The sequence below is a fragment of the Mangifera indica genome, chromosome 4 (assembly GCF_011075055.1).
Source record: "Mangifera indica cultivar Alphonso chromosome 4, CATAS_Mindica_2.1, whole genome shotgun sequence".
Classification (NCBI taxonomy): Eukaryota; Viridiplantae; Streptophyta; class Magnoliopsida; order Sapindales; family Anacardiaceae; genus Mangifera; species Mangifera indica.
In genome coordinates, this window is record NC_058140.1 from 7,850,477 (window position 1) to 7,867,997 (window position 17,521).

Here is a 17,521-nt window from a genome sequence, read left to right on the forward strand (position 1 = left end):
CCTAGCCAATGAGGTAGCCTATTTATCACGTGACATGCATATTAAACTACTCTACCCAAAGTTCTCGAGGAAGGTTCTTCTCATGAAGCCATGAAAGACTTAATGATGTGAGATGTGTCAATTTCTTTAATTTCTGCAACCCCATTTTGTTGAGGGGTGTTAAGACATGTCATTTGTCATTGAATACTACTATTATCACAGTACTGAAAGAAATTGTTTAACATGAATTCACTACCATTGTCACTCATTAAGCATTTAATTTTCTATTCAAACTCCTTTACAACAATGTTAAATTCAATGAGCTTGGATAATGCTTCACTCTTTTCTTTTAAGAAGTAAACCTAAGTGTACTTGGAATGGTCATCCACCAACACACAACAAAGTGATATTGTAACTTGGTGCTTTTGTAGGTCCTATCATATTTGTATGAACCAATACGAATAATGTTGTTCTGCGATTTGATGAGCTCTTAAAAGGAAGATGATGTGATTTGCCTATTGGCAACCTAACAAATCACATTTTCATCTAACAACCTTTTTGATGAAATTTGTTGTAGCATTTGATAGCTTACATGACCAAGCCGAGCATGTCAAATTGTTCTATTATCTGTTTGGCTTGTCTTCTTCATATATGTCCCTTATTTAAATGACAAATATGCAACTATAACATTTCTCACATTATGAAGTACCTTCAGATCATTTGGACAAAAAAAACATATTTTCCAAAATTAGTAATTTGAGATACTGAAACTAAATTTTTCTTCAAACCTGAGACAGACATCATCCAACACCAAATTTCACACCTTTCACTACTAGATAAGTTGAATTGTCAATTGTAACAACAACTTATTCTCCATTATATTGATACAACTATGAAAATAATGAATTATTATCTATCACATTATGTGAACAACCAGAATCAATGATCCATTCCTCTTAGTAATTTACATAGTTGACTGAAGCTTTATTTGATACTAATTTGGAAGCAATATTGTCTCTTCTTACCATCACTTCAGTAGTAAAACATTGCTCCCAATTAAATGGATTATCTTGTTCACCTTCACAAGCAATATTGGTTTTGAAAAGCTTAACACGACATTTTTTCTTAATATACCCAAGTTTTTCACATCTTTAACACTTGAAAGATTTGTTACCTTGTGGTTTGCCCCTTTAGCCTTTTTCCCATTTATGCTCTTGTCTAAATTTCCATTAGACTTTTCTTTTGAGAAGAGAACATCATTAGGTTCAAAATTAAAATTTTTAGCCATTTGCTTAGCCAAAGCCTTTTGATTAGAGAGTAAATTATCTAATTTTTCAACTGATGGTTGGTTGGTTTACCTATCCTTGAATAGAAGTTACAAATGGCTTGTATTCCTTCTTCAATCATGAATGAGAAATCGTCGTAGACGAGCTTCACTAATATTTTCATTGATATCTAATTTTGAAATTTTAACACAAATGTTTTTGACTTGTAAGAAATATTATGAAATTGACATACCTCATTGTGTCATCATAGCCAATTCATTTTCTAAGAACTATAATCTTAATGTGTTTTTCTTAGATAATTGGTGAACTGACATCACGAACATGATCAATGAACTCCTTGTTAATTGATGCTCTCAAAGCAAACAAAGTCTTTCTACATTTGATCTTTCACTTCCTTCATGGTTCAACATTGTCAATAGTGTCAACTAGAATCTTTGAATCGCCCCAGCAACTAATTCTCATAGGTCTTGACCTTGAAGATAAGCCTTTATACACATTCTCTAATATTTGTAATTTGTACCTACAAGCGTCTCAGCACTATAACTCATACTGGAATTGTTTTCTCCATTGATTAACTTCATATTGCAAAAAAAAAAAAATCCTTCCAATCATCCCCAAAAGGGAATGGTGAAAGAAAGAAAATTAACCTAGCTCTGATACCATATAACAAAGAAAAGGTAGAAATTGATTTATAGAGATAATTGTATTTGAAGAATAATCTATTGATTTTTTTTTTTAAGAATGAATAAAAATACAATAATTGTTTCCAATTTATAGATTCTACATAAATAGACTCCCACTAATGCATAAGAAACTCTCATTACTACATAAACAAGTTTCCAATAATGTATAAAATTATCCCTAAATAAACTCCTATTACTTGCATAAAGTTCTATCAAAACAAACACCCATTACTTACACAGTAGAGTAAAATATCCTTTTATTTACACCTCACTTTGACTTGGTCATGACTCAAAATAATAGAAACTTAAAAATGACTTATTAATAGAAAATAATAACACATAAGTTGCACTAATTTATAATACTATAGGCAATGACCATTTCACATTCTCACTCTTGACTCCCATCCATATTCAGTATACTTCTCTTTATCTCAAACTTCCACATCAATACTTAGGATCTCCAAGAAAGAAAGTTGGTAAGGGGAAACTCCACAAGTTCTATCCAAGTTACTTCTTCCACTCATAGTGGTGGAAAATGACATGGTATATCTAAATTCTTATCTACACTTAATGGTGGAATTGGAGCTAGAAGTAGCCTTTGGTTAACTTAGATTAAAACTTCGGTAAACTCTTACAACTCTTATTTTTAACAAATATTTAAATAAAGTATGATATGATATTTATTTATTTTTTAATCATATCAAACGTTGTGATTTTATCTTTTATGGGATAACTAAATTCCCAAATGTTATAAATATGATAAGAATTATGAGTAATTGATTTTTGTAATTAAAGAAAGACTTATGCAGAAGAAGAATGAAAGGAGAAAATGAATGAAGAAATGAAAGAAAGATGAAATTCTTTTAGATGGTATTTGTATATCAATTACAATGAAGGGAGGAAAGCCTTTATATAGACAAATTTTCCTCCAAGGCAATAAATGTTGCCTTTAAAGTCCACTGCCTCTCATCTTCATTCAATACATCTAACTAATTTTTCCACAGTTACCATCCGTCCAAGCTCTTTTTCCACAACTAGCCACCATATCATTTGTTGATTTTACATGGTGGGAAGACATTATGTATATAATACTCTCCTTTAGATTTTCACCATTTACAGATAATAACATTAATCTTGCTAAGAAAAAACAACCCAGTGGGATAAAAACTAAAATGAAGAAACATAATTATTTAATTTCTTGAAAAGTAGAGTTGGGCGTGTTTAAACTGTCTCATTAAAAGCCTCACTAGGAAAACCTAGTGGGACAAAACCTAGTGAAGAGAAAAAAAGTACAATGCACATTTTGTTCAGTATGTGACAAACTTCAAAAATTTGCTCCTCCTGATAAATGGTTCATTTGATGAATGTTCCCCTTCTTTGTAATATAATTAATTTGGTTGTTTGTTGAACTGTCGCATACCAATATTATACATTAACTTTTTAAATGTTGATATCGGTAATGTCTTGGTGAACAAATCTATACGGTTGTTACTAGATTGTATTTGTTTGACATCAATCTTTTGGCTCTACTGGAGCTCATGAATATAAATGAACTTGGGTGATATATATTTGGTTCTATCTCATTTGATATAACTATCTCTAATTTGAGCAATACATGTTGCATTGTCTTCATATAATATGAAAAGAGTATACGTTGTAGAAGAAAAACTGCATGTATTTCAGATATAACAGATGACAAACCATAACCATATGCATTCACAACTGACTTCATAGAGAGCTAGAATCTCTGAATGATTTAAAGATGTTGCAACCAAAGTTTGTTTGGTAGAACATCAGGATATCGATGTGTCATTATAAGTAAAAAAATTTCTCGTCTACGAGTGGGCCCTATGAGGGTCTGAAAGATAACCAACATTTATATATCCAACCAAACTGAGATTTTCAGGGGATTTGATAGAATAGAATAATCTCAAAAATCTAATTCTATATAGGTAATAGAGTATATGTTTGATTCCATTCCAATGGCGATGAGTTGGTACAGAGTTAAATCCGACCAATAAATTTACTGTAAATAATATATCCAGTCTAGTGCATTGGGCCAAATATAATAGGGCTTTATTGGCATTAAGATACAGTACTTTAGGACTGAGTATCTTTTCATTTTCTCTTTTAAGATGAAATGAATCTTTTTTGAATCAATGGACCAAACAACCATTGAGGTGCTGAAATGATTAGTCTTATCCATATTAAAGTGTTTTAATTATTTTTCAATATATGTTGATTGATAAAAAAGTATTTCATTTAAATTGTGTTTAATCTGCATGTCAAGACAATATTTTGTTTTCCCTAAATCTTTTATCTCAAATTATTTTTTTAGATATTCAATAGTTTTTTAGAGTTTTTCAGGAATTCTAATTAAATTCATGTCATCAACATAAACTACTATAATGACAAATTTCAATTCTGATTTTTTGATAAAGACATATAGGCATGTAAAGTCATTCACATAGCCTTCTTTTTTCAAATATTCATTGAGACGATTATACCACATTCGTCTGAATTGTTTTAATCTGTACAATGATCTTTGTAATTTAATTGAGTACATGTCTCTTGAATTGACCTTTTTTGCTTCAAGCAATTTAAATCATTCATGGAGTTTCATATAAATGCTAATATCCAAATATCCATACAAATAAACAGTAACTATGTCCATTAGACGCATATATAGTCTTTTAAAGACTATTAAGCTAATTAAACATCTGAATGTGATTATATCTATAACATGTACATATATTTCATTAAAGTCTGTACCAGCACTTTGGAAAAAACCTTAGGCTACAAGTCTAGTTTTATATCTAGTAATCTCATTTTTTTCATTTCTTTTTCTCACAAATACCTATTTATATCCAACAGTTTATACATCCTTAGGTGTTGAAACTATAGGCCAAATCACTTGATGTTTTGCTAGAAAAACTAATTCTGCTCAAATTACTTTTTCCCATTTAGGTCAATCATGTCTTTGTCTGCATTCGTCTACAGTATGTGGTTCAAAATTATCATCACTCATAATTTCAGTAGCTATTGCAAATGAGAATATATCATCAATGTTAATTGTTTCACGGTTTCACATCTCTCATGTATAAACATAATTTAAAGATATTTTAGTAATTTTATTTTTCCATTTTTCAAGATTTTATACCACTTTAGGGGTTTGTGCCATTTTAAAGGTTTAAGTCTCTTCAAGGACCATAACCTCTTTTAGAGAAATATTAGAGAGTGGATTTTTCATTCATTTTAAGATCATCATGATTGATATCTGTTTGATTATTTGTCTTTCTTTTTTTAGGAATAGTGTCTTTCGATTCAACAGGTTTACCATGCTTTTGACTTGCAATAGATTGATTAGTTATAGTTCGAATAAACTGTTCAACAGTCATATTAATTTTTTCCAGTGCTTTGGCAATTGGAATATGCAATCTTGTCATTTTTGTCGTATCTACAAATACATCAAACATTTGATAATAATTTATAAATACACTATCCTCTACATTTCAGTTTTACTTTGTGATGTACGAGGATCAAAATGAGACATGATACGTACATACAAAGTAAATTCATGTCTAACTTCAGGAGATATTTTCTTTTCTCTCAAAAGTGAGAATGTTGTCTCATCAAAGTGACAATTTGTAAATCGTATAGTAAAATGATCACTTGTTAATGGTTCCAGATATTGGATAATAGATGGTGAATTATATCCAACATAAATTGCTAAATGACATTAAAGTCTCATTTTGTGCATCGATGAGACACAATAAAGGCATATATAGCATAACCAAATATCCTCAAATGAAATATATCAGGTTGGTGGCTAAGAATCAATTGTAAGGGAGAATATTGATGATATTAAAAAGGTCGCAAGCGAATTAACACTACAATATGTAATATAGCATATCCCCACATTAAAGTTAGTAATTGAGTTCTTAGTAATAAAATATGTGCAATTACCTTGGTGAATGAATATGGACATGCGAGATTGGATGTTTACCGTCAATCCTTATAGACATGCAATAATAATCAAATGTCATGGATATAAATTCACTGGCATTATCTGTCGTATTGACTTAGTTGAAAAATATATAAAATGTGTCTTTAATTTGATCATCTGTATTAACAATTTAGCAAATACAACATTTCGAATTGGCAATAAATAAACATAAGACCATCATATAGATGCATCAATTAAGACCATAAAATAACAAAATGACCCACTTAGTGGATGAATAGATCTATATATATCTCTTTGAATCCTTTGTAAGAATGATGAAGATTCAACTCCAATTTTGGAGAGAGATGGTCTTATTATTAATTTTCCTTGAGAAAAGGTGGTGCAAAATTTTTCACTAGACAATAAAATCTTGTGATTCTCTAGTGCATGTCTATGTAAATTTTCAACAATTGTAGGTATCGCTGTATATCTTGGGTGATGTAGGTGATCATGTCAAAGTATAAAGACTTTTGGATTAGAAAACTTCTAGTTTGATTCTGCGTAGATTTTAATTGTCTTTATGATTGTATAATGCAATCCAGATGATAAAGTGGGTAATTTTTCTAGTATAAGTCTTCTTCCAAAGGTATTATTAGTTATATAGATGAATTATATACCATTTTCACTATGGTTTCAATGTGATAACCATTATTTCTTAAATTTTTAAAACTAAATATATTTTTTCTAGATTTACTTGAATATAATGCATCATTGATGCTTAATTTGGTCATATTTTTCAACAAAATTGTGGTTTTTCTGGAGCCTTCAATTAGATTTATTGATCTTGATATATTATTTACTTTAGCTTCAATCAATGCTAAAGTTACGAAAAATTTCTTTTCCTTGAGAATTATGTGCATTGTTGCACTATCCATCAAACATATGTCTTCATCATCAGATTTTGAAGTCAACACTTCAATTTTAGAGTCCATATCTTTTCATTTAAAAATCATGTTAATCATAACGTACACAAAATAGTTAAAGGAAGGAGAACATGATAATAAAACACAAAATAATATTCACGACCCCAAAATAATTATATATGATGAATGTTAATTATAAAAATCTTAGACATTTATGTCACTAGTCAAATGACCTATATTTTTATTCTTAAAAGAAGTTTTGAAACATCAAAATTTATTAGATTGATGAGATTTAAATTATCAATAAATTTAATTTTTATGAATTTTTAATATAAATCCACCCATTGTTTATGTGTATTACAAATATACAACTAATAACATTTATGATCAAGTCTATATTATTTTGTGGTTTGCTCTATATTATTCTTTATTTTATTTCAATCTTAGTTCACTTCTAGTGAAATGACTAAGATTTTCTATTATAACCATCTTCAGATCGAAAATTATTTCATCTATGATTTTGCTCACACCCATGATAACTACTTCTGGTAATTACCTTCATTTCAAAGAACAATACAGTACTTGTGAGATAAGTTTGATGGTTTTTCATTAATAAGAAAATATTAATTTAGAATTTCTTTTGGCTAAAGGACTATTTCCCACCCAAGGTATGTTATATTCTCAAGTTTTTCCCTTTTAACTTTGATAATCCTAAATACCCACCCAGAAACAATTAAAATTAACGAAACCCTAACCCCTTAAATTTTATCTCTTTTTGCCCGCCTAAACTTTAAAAACTAAAAATTCTCTCCAGCCTAAGTTTTCAAAAATGACAGTTTCCCCCTAAGGTTTCGTTTCGAGATCTCCGACACCATTTCCGACTCCATTGATGGTGGCTTCTTCCTCTCCTCCGATGATCTCTCTCCATTCATTTGGATGTTCGATCGACATCGGAGGAGCTGTGAAAGACGAAGAACTTCGTCGGGGAAGACAAAGTTCTTCGTCCTCCCAAACAAAGACGAAGTTTTCGTCTTCGTCTTTTGGGAAGACGTCTTCTCTGACGCCGATCGAACGTTCAAATGGGTGGAGAGAGACTATCGGAGGGAGAGAAAGCTTCGAGAGGAAGAGGCCGCTGGCAATGGAGTTAGAGATGGCTTCAGAGATCTTAAAATGAAACCCTAGAAAGAAACTGCCATTTTTTAAAATTTAGGTTGGGGGAACTTTTAGTTTTTAAAGTTTAGGGGGACAAAAAGAGATAAAATTTTAGAGGGTTAAGGTTCCGTTAATTTAAATTGCTCATGGGTGGGTATTTAAGAATATCAAAGTTAAAGAGGGAAAACTTGAGAATGCAACATACCTTGGGTGGGAAATAGTCCTTTGGCCATTTCTTCTTTCAAAATTGCTACTGCTTGCGCATATTATAAAAAAATAAAATGTAGAGAACACTTTTTCTTTCACATTATCTCAATCAGAGAAATAATTTTAAACATTATAGAGTTGTATTAAATTACAAATCCATTGAAAGTATTATTGAATCTGATGTTAAAATTTATCTTTCAAATTTTTCCATGAATTTAATAGATATATTATTATATCCAAATATTCGGCTTGCAATTCTTCAAGGATATGATGTTAGTAAAATAGTGATTTTAGATTTGTCCTTTTGAGAGATTTTATTTAATCACTTTTTCAAGACTCATAAATTCTAGGTGGAGAATCGTGTAAATGTCTATTTAATATTATTCATCCAATTTTAAAAACTTCAAGTTCAAATATTGTCATATTTACAAAACTTTTGGTTTTATAGATAATATATATAAGTTAATCTTTGAAACTTTATATTCATATATTATCTCATATTTGTAAAACAACTAGTTTTGCAAAGAAAATTTTGGGATTAATTTTTAAAACTTCAGGTTCAAACATTATCCTATATTTACAAAACTTCTGGTCTTGTAATAAGTATTCAGAATATTGTAATATGTAAACTTTAATTCTGATTATATTTTGAACTTTAAGTCCATATTTTTTACAGTTTATACAAATTTCAAGCTACAAATGTGATATAGTTAATATAAAACAATTAAATATTTTAATGAAATTTGAGACTTCGAATCCATATATATAATTATATATTTTCACGATTTGACAAACTTCGTTTGCAAATAATATATAAAACTTTAAATCTAGATTCATGATTTTGTAAAATTCAAGTTACAAATAGAATACAATTATATACAAAAAATTAAATAAAAGAATAACAGAAATTAAAAATTTTATAATTTGTATTTTACAAACAAGAGAATATCATTACTAGAATATTCATATTTGTAATATACAAACAAAATAATAACATAATTAAAAAATAACAAATATTAAAATATACTTGAACTTTTTACACCGATAACATATTATAGATGTGATAAAAAATTATGAGTAAAAGATTTTGTAATTAAAGGAACGCTTATGCAGAAGAAGAATGAAAGGAGAAATAAAGAAGAAATGAAAGAAAGATTAAATTCTTTTAGACGGTGTCCATGCACCAATTACAATGAATTATATTATATGGACAAATTTTCACCCAACGCAATAAATGTTGCCTCTCATCTTCATTTAATATATCCAACTAATTTTTTCACAACTATCATCCATCAAAGCCAGCATTTATTGATTTTACATGGTGGAAAGACACCACATATATAACACCAAATAAGTCCATCAATTTTATTGGGGATTATAGTTTAAATTCCCCCTTGAAGGTTACTGGTTTCAAACAGTAAGATCATGTGACAAAAAATGGAGATGAAATTTGTCCACTTGTCCAAAATATATAATTAATCTTACAATCTTGGAAGCAAAAACATGTGAAAGTATTCTACATCCTAAACATGGGAATTTATGCATCAACACTCCTAAATAGTAAAAATTAATCAATCAAAACACCGTTAATAAGTAAATATTATCAAAATCTTTTGTTCTCCAATATTAGATATTAAAAGAAATAATTACAAAATAGTCTTATTAATAGCAACTTAAAAGAAAGGTGTGAAGGAATGAATGGCTTCAGTTACCACTTTCTATATTTTCAGGATGTGGGCTGGTAATAATACCAGCATCTGCCTTGGAAGATTCATCTGTTCTCCTGTTATCATCAACATCCAGCACATCGTCCATCATATCATCCTCCCCAACATTGATATCTTCCACATCCTCTTCATCTTCGTCATTATTGCTACCACCTGGAATCTTTCTTGATTTTGGACCATGCTCAAGCCGATGACTGTCCAACTCTTTGTCCATTGTTTCCTGCAAGTTTAACATATCATTGTTTGCTTTCCTAGCTTTTCTTGCATTTTGCCACCGCTCCAGTTCCTTCTCAACGTTTGCAACATACTGTTCAGAGATTTGCTTCTGATATTTCGATAGTTCTTCCCTCCTAGCAGCTTTCCATTCTGAAAATTCCTGGATATTTACATGCATTGATGAACAGATACATGAGATTTTCCCTATACATCTAAATGATCCCAAATATACATTAAGCAAGCAATATGGCTCCTAAATTAGTCTTCACGTAATATTAAGAACATCGTTTTCAAAATAATGAGAAAGTACGAAATGGTGCATGAGATCCCACTCTTCTAAACTTCGCTTCCCATGCACAAGAACATATTGAAATTCAATTAATAGTGCCTAAATCTGTCAATAAATACATCTTCTAAGCTTCCCACACACACTAGGAGAAATAGGCTAAAAAGTGATGTGCAGAAGATGATTGTTGTAATTCTCAATGGCAGAAAATGAGACACAACTGCCCACCTTCCCCTAACAATCAATTTTGCAGGGAACTCTTTCAGGCACAGAGTGCAATGATTGTCACACAAATGCTGACACACACATCCCGTCCCTTCAATGAAGTTGTGATTGTAAGAATATTTATTTCAATTTTGTTTCTTTTCTTTCCTTTTTTGGTTAATATTAATATATATAGGCTGAATGTTATGATGGATTGTGTGTGTGTGTGTGTCTCTCTCTCTACATATATAGTGAACATCAGCTACATACTATTAGTTAAATAAAAAAAGGAATGTCACCTGTTCCCTACGCTGTTCTAGTGAGATTGCATCTTCATCCAGTGGTTTGGCAGGTAAATAATAAATTGGAGGCTCCGATTTGGTCCTATAAATCCCACAATAAAACAACTTAGATAATAAAATTAAAATCTAATTTAGAAAAAACTCAAAACTTCTGCAGGAAGCATTCACTGATTTAGTAGCTTCAACACCACTGTACACATGAACAGAAACTTATCTTTGTCTCAATAAAATTGTGAATATGGACACTTTTTTGGACCAAAATTAAAAATAACCTGCAGCCAAAAATGAATCCATAGAAAGATTTGAGTCAGAATGTGAATAATGGCATGAAAATATTAGAGCTTGTCTGATTTGTGATCAGAAAGTTATTTCCAAAAACAATAAGATAAAATTAAAACATGGGTTTTATGTAATATTTAAAATATGAGAAAACAATTCTCATATGATTTTCAGAAACTATTTTCACGGCTAAAAACTATGATAAACAAAGAAAATGATTATTATTTGTTTTCAGATTTTAAGATTGCATCTCTAAACTATTTTTGAAAACATTTCAACAAACATATTTTCTCAAAATTTCTACTTTCCCTCATCTTAGAATACAAAGGATTGCATTTAAATTCTAAACCAAAATAGTCAAATAAATGAATACCTTATGAAATTGCTAAGCTTTTTATGGTGCTCACTCCACTGTAGAAATAGCAATTCCAACTTCTTCTCTTCTGCCTTTGCTGCAACACGAGCCCTAAGAGTCTGACGCAGAATAATGAAAAACAAATAGTAAGAAATATTCACTTGCAAACAGAAAAAATAAATCCATTTAAGGATTCTTTAATATAAATAAAAGTAGTATAATTAGAAACTAACCAGATCTCTCCTCCTCTTTTCTGCAATTTGCTCACGCTCTTGAAGTCTCAGCCTCTCACTTTCTTCACGTGCTCTTTGCTCAGCCTAAGAAAGTTTGGACAAATCAAGTGGTTTCACTTTGAAACTCTAGGTTTCCAAAAAGTTTACAGCTTAAAATAAGATACTAAGAGACTTTAACCATGATTCAAAATCAGCATGAAAACCAATAAACTACAAACAATATCCACAGAAATGAAGATAGAAAAACTGTGTTACAATTCATTTTATAGGTTCCCAAATAATTTTTGAATTTTATAGAATCTCTCAGAAAATTCTCACTATTTAATTGTTACTTTCATTTAGACGAAGATATAGGGTGGTGTACGCTTACTCTTTGCAAAGCATTTGACCTCTGCCTGTATGCCTCCGATCCCGAAAGCTGCATATCTTCTTTCCTGAATTTCTGGCAGAAATTTAAAAAAAAAAAGTCAGCAGGAATAAAACTATAAACAAAAAGCTAACATTTATCTTAGCACCAAACTAAAAATGTATTTCCACTGAAAAAAAAAAGAATCTAGAAGATTGATTTTAGGGGCTACATAGCTATGTTTTCTGTTTTAAAAATGCAAAAATAGATAAAAGAAATTTTCGATCATTTTATTTAGGAAAACATTCATTCCCAGTTTGCATAGCATATCATTAAGCAGAAAAAAAAAAAAATGAAGAAATTTGCTGAACAGGCCCTTAAGAACTTCATTAAGAATTTGCACCAATTTTCTAAAGACCCTTATCAAGTTCTTTCTAGGAATCAATTTTCATGTTTCTCTTCTCACAATTTTTTCGTGATTAATAATCATTTTCTTCATTTCATGTAATAAACATATCGTTTATTTTTTATCTGAGTTTATGTTTCGTACAAAAATTAACCATTATAAAGCACTACTTAGTGAATTCTACAAAATTCTTAACAATTTGTCCAACCTTGGAAAATCCTAGAAGAGCCTAAAGAAAGAAAGACATTTCTCAACAGATCAACAAAATATACATATTTCAAAAACTATATTCCTCCTGCTGAGGTCAAAGTTCTCTTAAGAGAAAAAGAAATGCAAAGTCAGCATCAATGGCAAGCATGGATAGGTTATACACACACTTTTACGACACCATGTCCTTAGGTGACAGACTCTTCACTTTAGTAAGGAGTAAAAATGTTTAATAACATTAAAAATGCTAATGGTATAATTGTTGTATTCTCCACTTTAATGGAGCATCTTTACTTGTTTCAATTGTATCTATTTTGGACAGTGTCTTACTCAACATTGGAGCAGTAGTTGATGTAACTTTGACAGCGTCTATGAATTTGAATTACGCTACAAACAATAAGAGTGTCTTTATACTTCTAATTCTCAGATTAAACCTATTAATCCCACTATAAGTATTTTTTATTAACATTTTTAGTTATAGCCCTAATTTCCCATCTACCAGAAACTTTTTCAATTGTTGTAGTTACTTTCTTCTAATAATGTGTATGCTTTTAAAAATAAACGAGAGACCAATATAGGTACATGTAATAGCACCATGTAATCATCCAAAAGATTCATAAAAAAAAGTACTAATTATTATAATGGGCAGCATGAAGCTAATAAGGTTGAAAGGAGATGGTACTAAAAAAAATGACAAAGCATGAATTGTTGAGCTGATTATTGCAGTATTGTTCTAGGACTATAGTATTCTAAAACCAATTGTTATTTTCTCAGTTTTCAGATATTTCTGGCAGTACTTAAGTTTTTGTATAAATTAAAAAAAAAATCACATTAACATAAGAGAAAGAGCTGTAGAATCATGTTTTCCAATAAATTACTTGAACCAGATATTTCCTACCAGACTCCGTGTTAAAGTAAATCTAGTTTCAATAAAAAAAGTAAAAAGCTCAAGCAAATGTCAACACATACCTCCAAAGTCCCCAAAAGTTGTCCCAGCATTCTCTTATTTCTATTAACCAAACTTGGATCCTCATCTTTTGGCAAAACTCGAGGAACATGCTCCATTACTGGCATTGAATCATCCTACAAACAAAACAAAGTATTACAACATATAGTCTTAGCTAAACAATTTTCAACAAAACAAGAGACATTATCAAACTACCATCTTTGCAACTTTCTGATGTCCATCCCTTCTGGACCAGCCCCCATGCTGCAAATCAGTAGGCTTCCTATCACTCTGATTAGCTGCCATAGTTCCTTCTTGACCTGCATCCTTCATTACCTCAGCATGCTCAGTGATCTCTCCATCATCCAACTTCATAACCAAATAAAACACAGTACAATTAATCTTTAATTATAAATTTGCCAATATAAATAAGAATAACTTTAAAGAGAAATATAACAAAGATTTCCATTTGATTAACTAAACAATCACTAAGTCAAATACCAATAACTCATGGAAATACAATGTTGTATAAATTTAACTGTTGTACCTTTTTTTCCTCTCTACATTCTAAACCAAAAATAAAATAATGTAGAAAGAAAAGTCTACCTCAAATTCCTGTGCAAATCAAAACTTTCAATGAAATCAACAATTAGCAAATCAATCAGTCAAGAAAACTACAATTTTGTATAAAATTTAACTGTTGTTCCTTTTGCTCAACTCTATAATCCCAACAAGAAAGTAAACAATACCTGATTAAAACTCCACCTCAAATTCTTATGTAAACCGAAACTTTAAATGAAATAAACAACAAAGCAAATGTTGAATTGAAGAAATACGCAACATAATAAAAATTGTTCCATGTCTAACCTTAACAACGGCTGACAAGAGTCTTCTTTTAGCTGGAGGTTGATCTTCAACGTCAGTCCTATCAGCCTGAAACTAACGCATCCTCATCAACATAACACATTCTCAACAATTATACATGAAACAAAAGAAAATTTAAGTAATTACAGGTCGAGAAAAGCCGCGCTGGCGTGATCCATTGGCGGCGAAATTTCGAGGGCCGGCACCAGACAAGGCTCCTCTACGGAGTCCTCGCGGGTCCCGAAGCCTTTCAGTAATCTGTTACAAATTCAATCAACAAAAAAATATTAATAAAACTTATATCAAAAGGATGGATTAAAGATAAAAGTTAACGACGAAGAAGCACCTCTCGCTGCTGGCGATGGAGCTCGTCGATCTCTCGCTGGAGCTCTTCGGCAGTTTTCTGATTCTCTACTGCAGTGCTTCCCATTTAGGGTTTCTGTTTTTGTTTATATTATAAATTTTACTTCAATTCAACGAACAAAAAAAAGACTTATAATGAAACCCTTCTGCTTTGTTGGTGCTCGCTCGAGTAGAGGGGTTTTAATTTTTAGGGTAAGTTGGATTTAATTGGGCTGAGCCCGACAACATATAGGCCCGTACCTTAGTGGCCCATGAGTTGGTAATTAAGTCCATCAAAAATATTTCTAATCAAACAAAAGTAACTGTCTGAATTCCAATATTAACCTTGTCTTTTTCCTTTAACAAATTCTTTTCTTTGTTCTGTAACCATTCATGTTACAAAACACAAAATATTCTTTACCTATGCATCTTCTTCCTCTTCTTAGAAAACACAAAAACAAATGAATTCTTTTACTTAAATATTTTTAGTAATTAAAAAAATTAATGAAAAAAGCTTAACAATTTTGATCAGAAATCTTTTCTATAGTATGCAGATTATTTTCTAATTTAATTAAGAACTAATGAATTTTAACAATTTACTTCTGAGAGAATATTAAATTTATGTAATTGACACCAATATGTCCTTTCATGATAAAATATGCCAAATGAACAACTTAGTTCATGTAATTTCTTAATTACTCTTATCTTTATATGATAATTGGATTGTAAACATATCACAAGAATAATGTAATATGTAGAGAAAAACCTCCATTCTTTAACATTTTAACCCAGAAAGTGTTTTAAGATGGAAAGAAAATACGTCGAAGACCCCAATTTTTTATATAATTTTTTAAATAAAATATTATATGGTATCTTTTCTTTTATATATAGATTTTCTCTTCTCTCTTTTAAAACAATACGTGGCTTATTTTGTGTTTTTTGAGCACCTTAGTACATTTTGTAGGTTTTCTCCTATTCATATTGTCAATTATATTTTATTCGTTTGGTTACTTATACATTAACATTTATAGAAATTTGAAGATTTCTTCGAGATATTAAATTAGATACTTTGAATTCCATATATATATATATATAATTCTTTAATGAAATATATGTTTTTAATAAATAGAAATATATGCAATCCTTAGATTTAAGATCATTGAATTATCTTATATAATGAACATTATAGTTTGACTCCAACTCAACGTAATACTTATAGTTGGTTGTTAGACAGGTGGTAATCGGTTATATCAATATATGTATGAAGGTTATAATAGATCAATAGATTTATCACTTTCGAGCATAAGAGCCGATATCTTAGATATAGGCCCACTGATAGATAACAATGACTATATGAATTTGTGGCTACAGTGAGATTGAGTTAGTGTTCAATCCAATATCGTCCAGTCATTGACAAAAAGTCAATCTATGTGCATAAAAGGTTCCTCGAGGGAGACACTTAATCTATTTCTTAGCCTCGAGGAGATATCATTTGACAAATAGATTGAATTATACAAGTAAAGTAATTAATCAATCCAGTCATCTTATATTTCATTTCTTAGCCTCGTCATCAAAGCCATCTTATACATTAATCAATCCAGTCAATTCATGTCTTATAAAGTAATTAATCCAACTAACACTTTTTAGTGCATTAAATAAATGTATAATTGTTCAATCCTAAGTCATAAATACATACACACACACACACACACACACACACACACACACACACACACACACATACACACACATATATATATAAAGAGACATAAAAGAAAAAAAAAGACAATATGTTTTTATATTGGAAATCAATCAGAAATATCGAAAGCTTAAGTGTATGATAGTGATATCATCATAAGAATATGGATAAGAAACTATATTACAAAACTATAATGGCAATAAAATGTTTGAAATGTCTCTTGTTTAACTTTTCTACATATGATATATATCGTTTTTAACTGTATCATATCGTAGAATATGTATCGTATCTTACATAATACTAATAATTATGTTCATAACTGTTTAGTTTGTTTTTATAAAATATGGAAGTATGTGACTTGATTAATACTATTATGAACCTTAATTGTGATTGTCGAAATTAAAAGATTTTGTTATTGAAACTTAGACAGGTTATAAGAGTCATAACAAATATAAACTTATGTTTTTAATTTATGAGTTTTAGAATAAATCATGTCTTATTTGAGACTTTTTCTTATGTTATAGATTAGTGTAGCATATATCAATTTATCATTTACTATACTTTCGAATATTATATATGTGAGTTTTGATCCACAAAGAACTTTGCCATATAACAATATAAAGTAAGTTGATTGATGACACAAAAATATAAATTTTTTTATCTCAATCCTTTTGACAATTATCATTTGTCATCAATTGTTCATTATAAGATAGAATAAAGCAATGTGATTAATAGCTAAATTAATCTTGAAATCACTTTAAAGATAAGGACTTAATCTAAAAAGAAATAAAAATAAATATCATATCAAATCATGATTTACAATAACTTTATTATTATTTTCTCCCACTAATCCTTTCATGATCTTTACTTGATATAATTTATTCAGAAAATGATGTGAGACACACATATAAACTCAATATATCTCTTGTGCTT

General features: G+C 29.8%; 1 protein-coding gene and 1 non-coding gene across 5 annotated transcripts; both read right to left on the minus strand.

Moving 5' to 3' along the window:
- Window positions 1-9,776: 9,776 nt before the first annotated feature.
- On the minus strand, window positions 9,777-15,052 carry LOC123212981 (pinin-like). Of its 4 annotated transcripts, none has more exons than XM_044632265.1 (10): window positions 14,894-15,052; window positions 14,695-14,805; window positions 14,551-14,616; window positions 13,900-14,010; window positions 13,707-13,820; window positions 12,149-12,220; window positions 11,779-11,862; window positions 11,564-11,664; window positions 10,909-10,993; window positions 9,777-10,279 (listed from the first exon to the last, which is right to left on the minus strand). In XM_044632265.1, exons 1-10 carry the CDS (start codon window positions 14,975-14,977, stop codon window positions 9,881-9,883), a joined length of 1,227 nt encoding a protein of 408 aa, XP_044488200.1. In that variant the 5' UTR covers window positions 14,978-15,052; the 3' UTR covers window positions 9,777-9,880. The 4 variants fall into 4 exon arrangements, with proteins under 4 accessions (XP_044488200.1, XP_044488198.1, XP_044488199.1 ...); XM_044632263.1 differs by having other exon boundaries at window positions 13,900-14,052; XM_044632264.1 differs by having other exon boundaries at window positions 14,551-14,622.
- LOC123215181 lies at window positions 10,573-10,728 on the minus strand. Its single transcript, XR_006501981.1, has one exon. It is a non-coding gene; the product is annotated as a small nucleolar RNA snoR135 (small nucleolar RNA).
- Window positions 15,053-17,521: the final 2,469 nt, after the last annotated feature.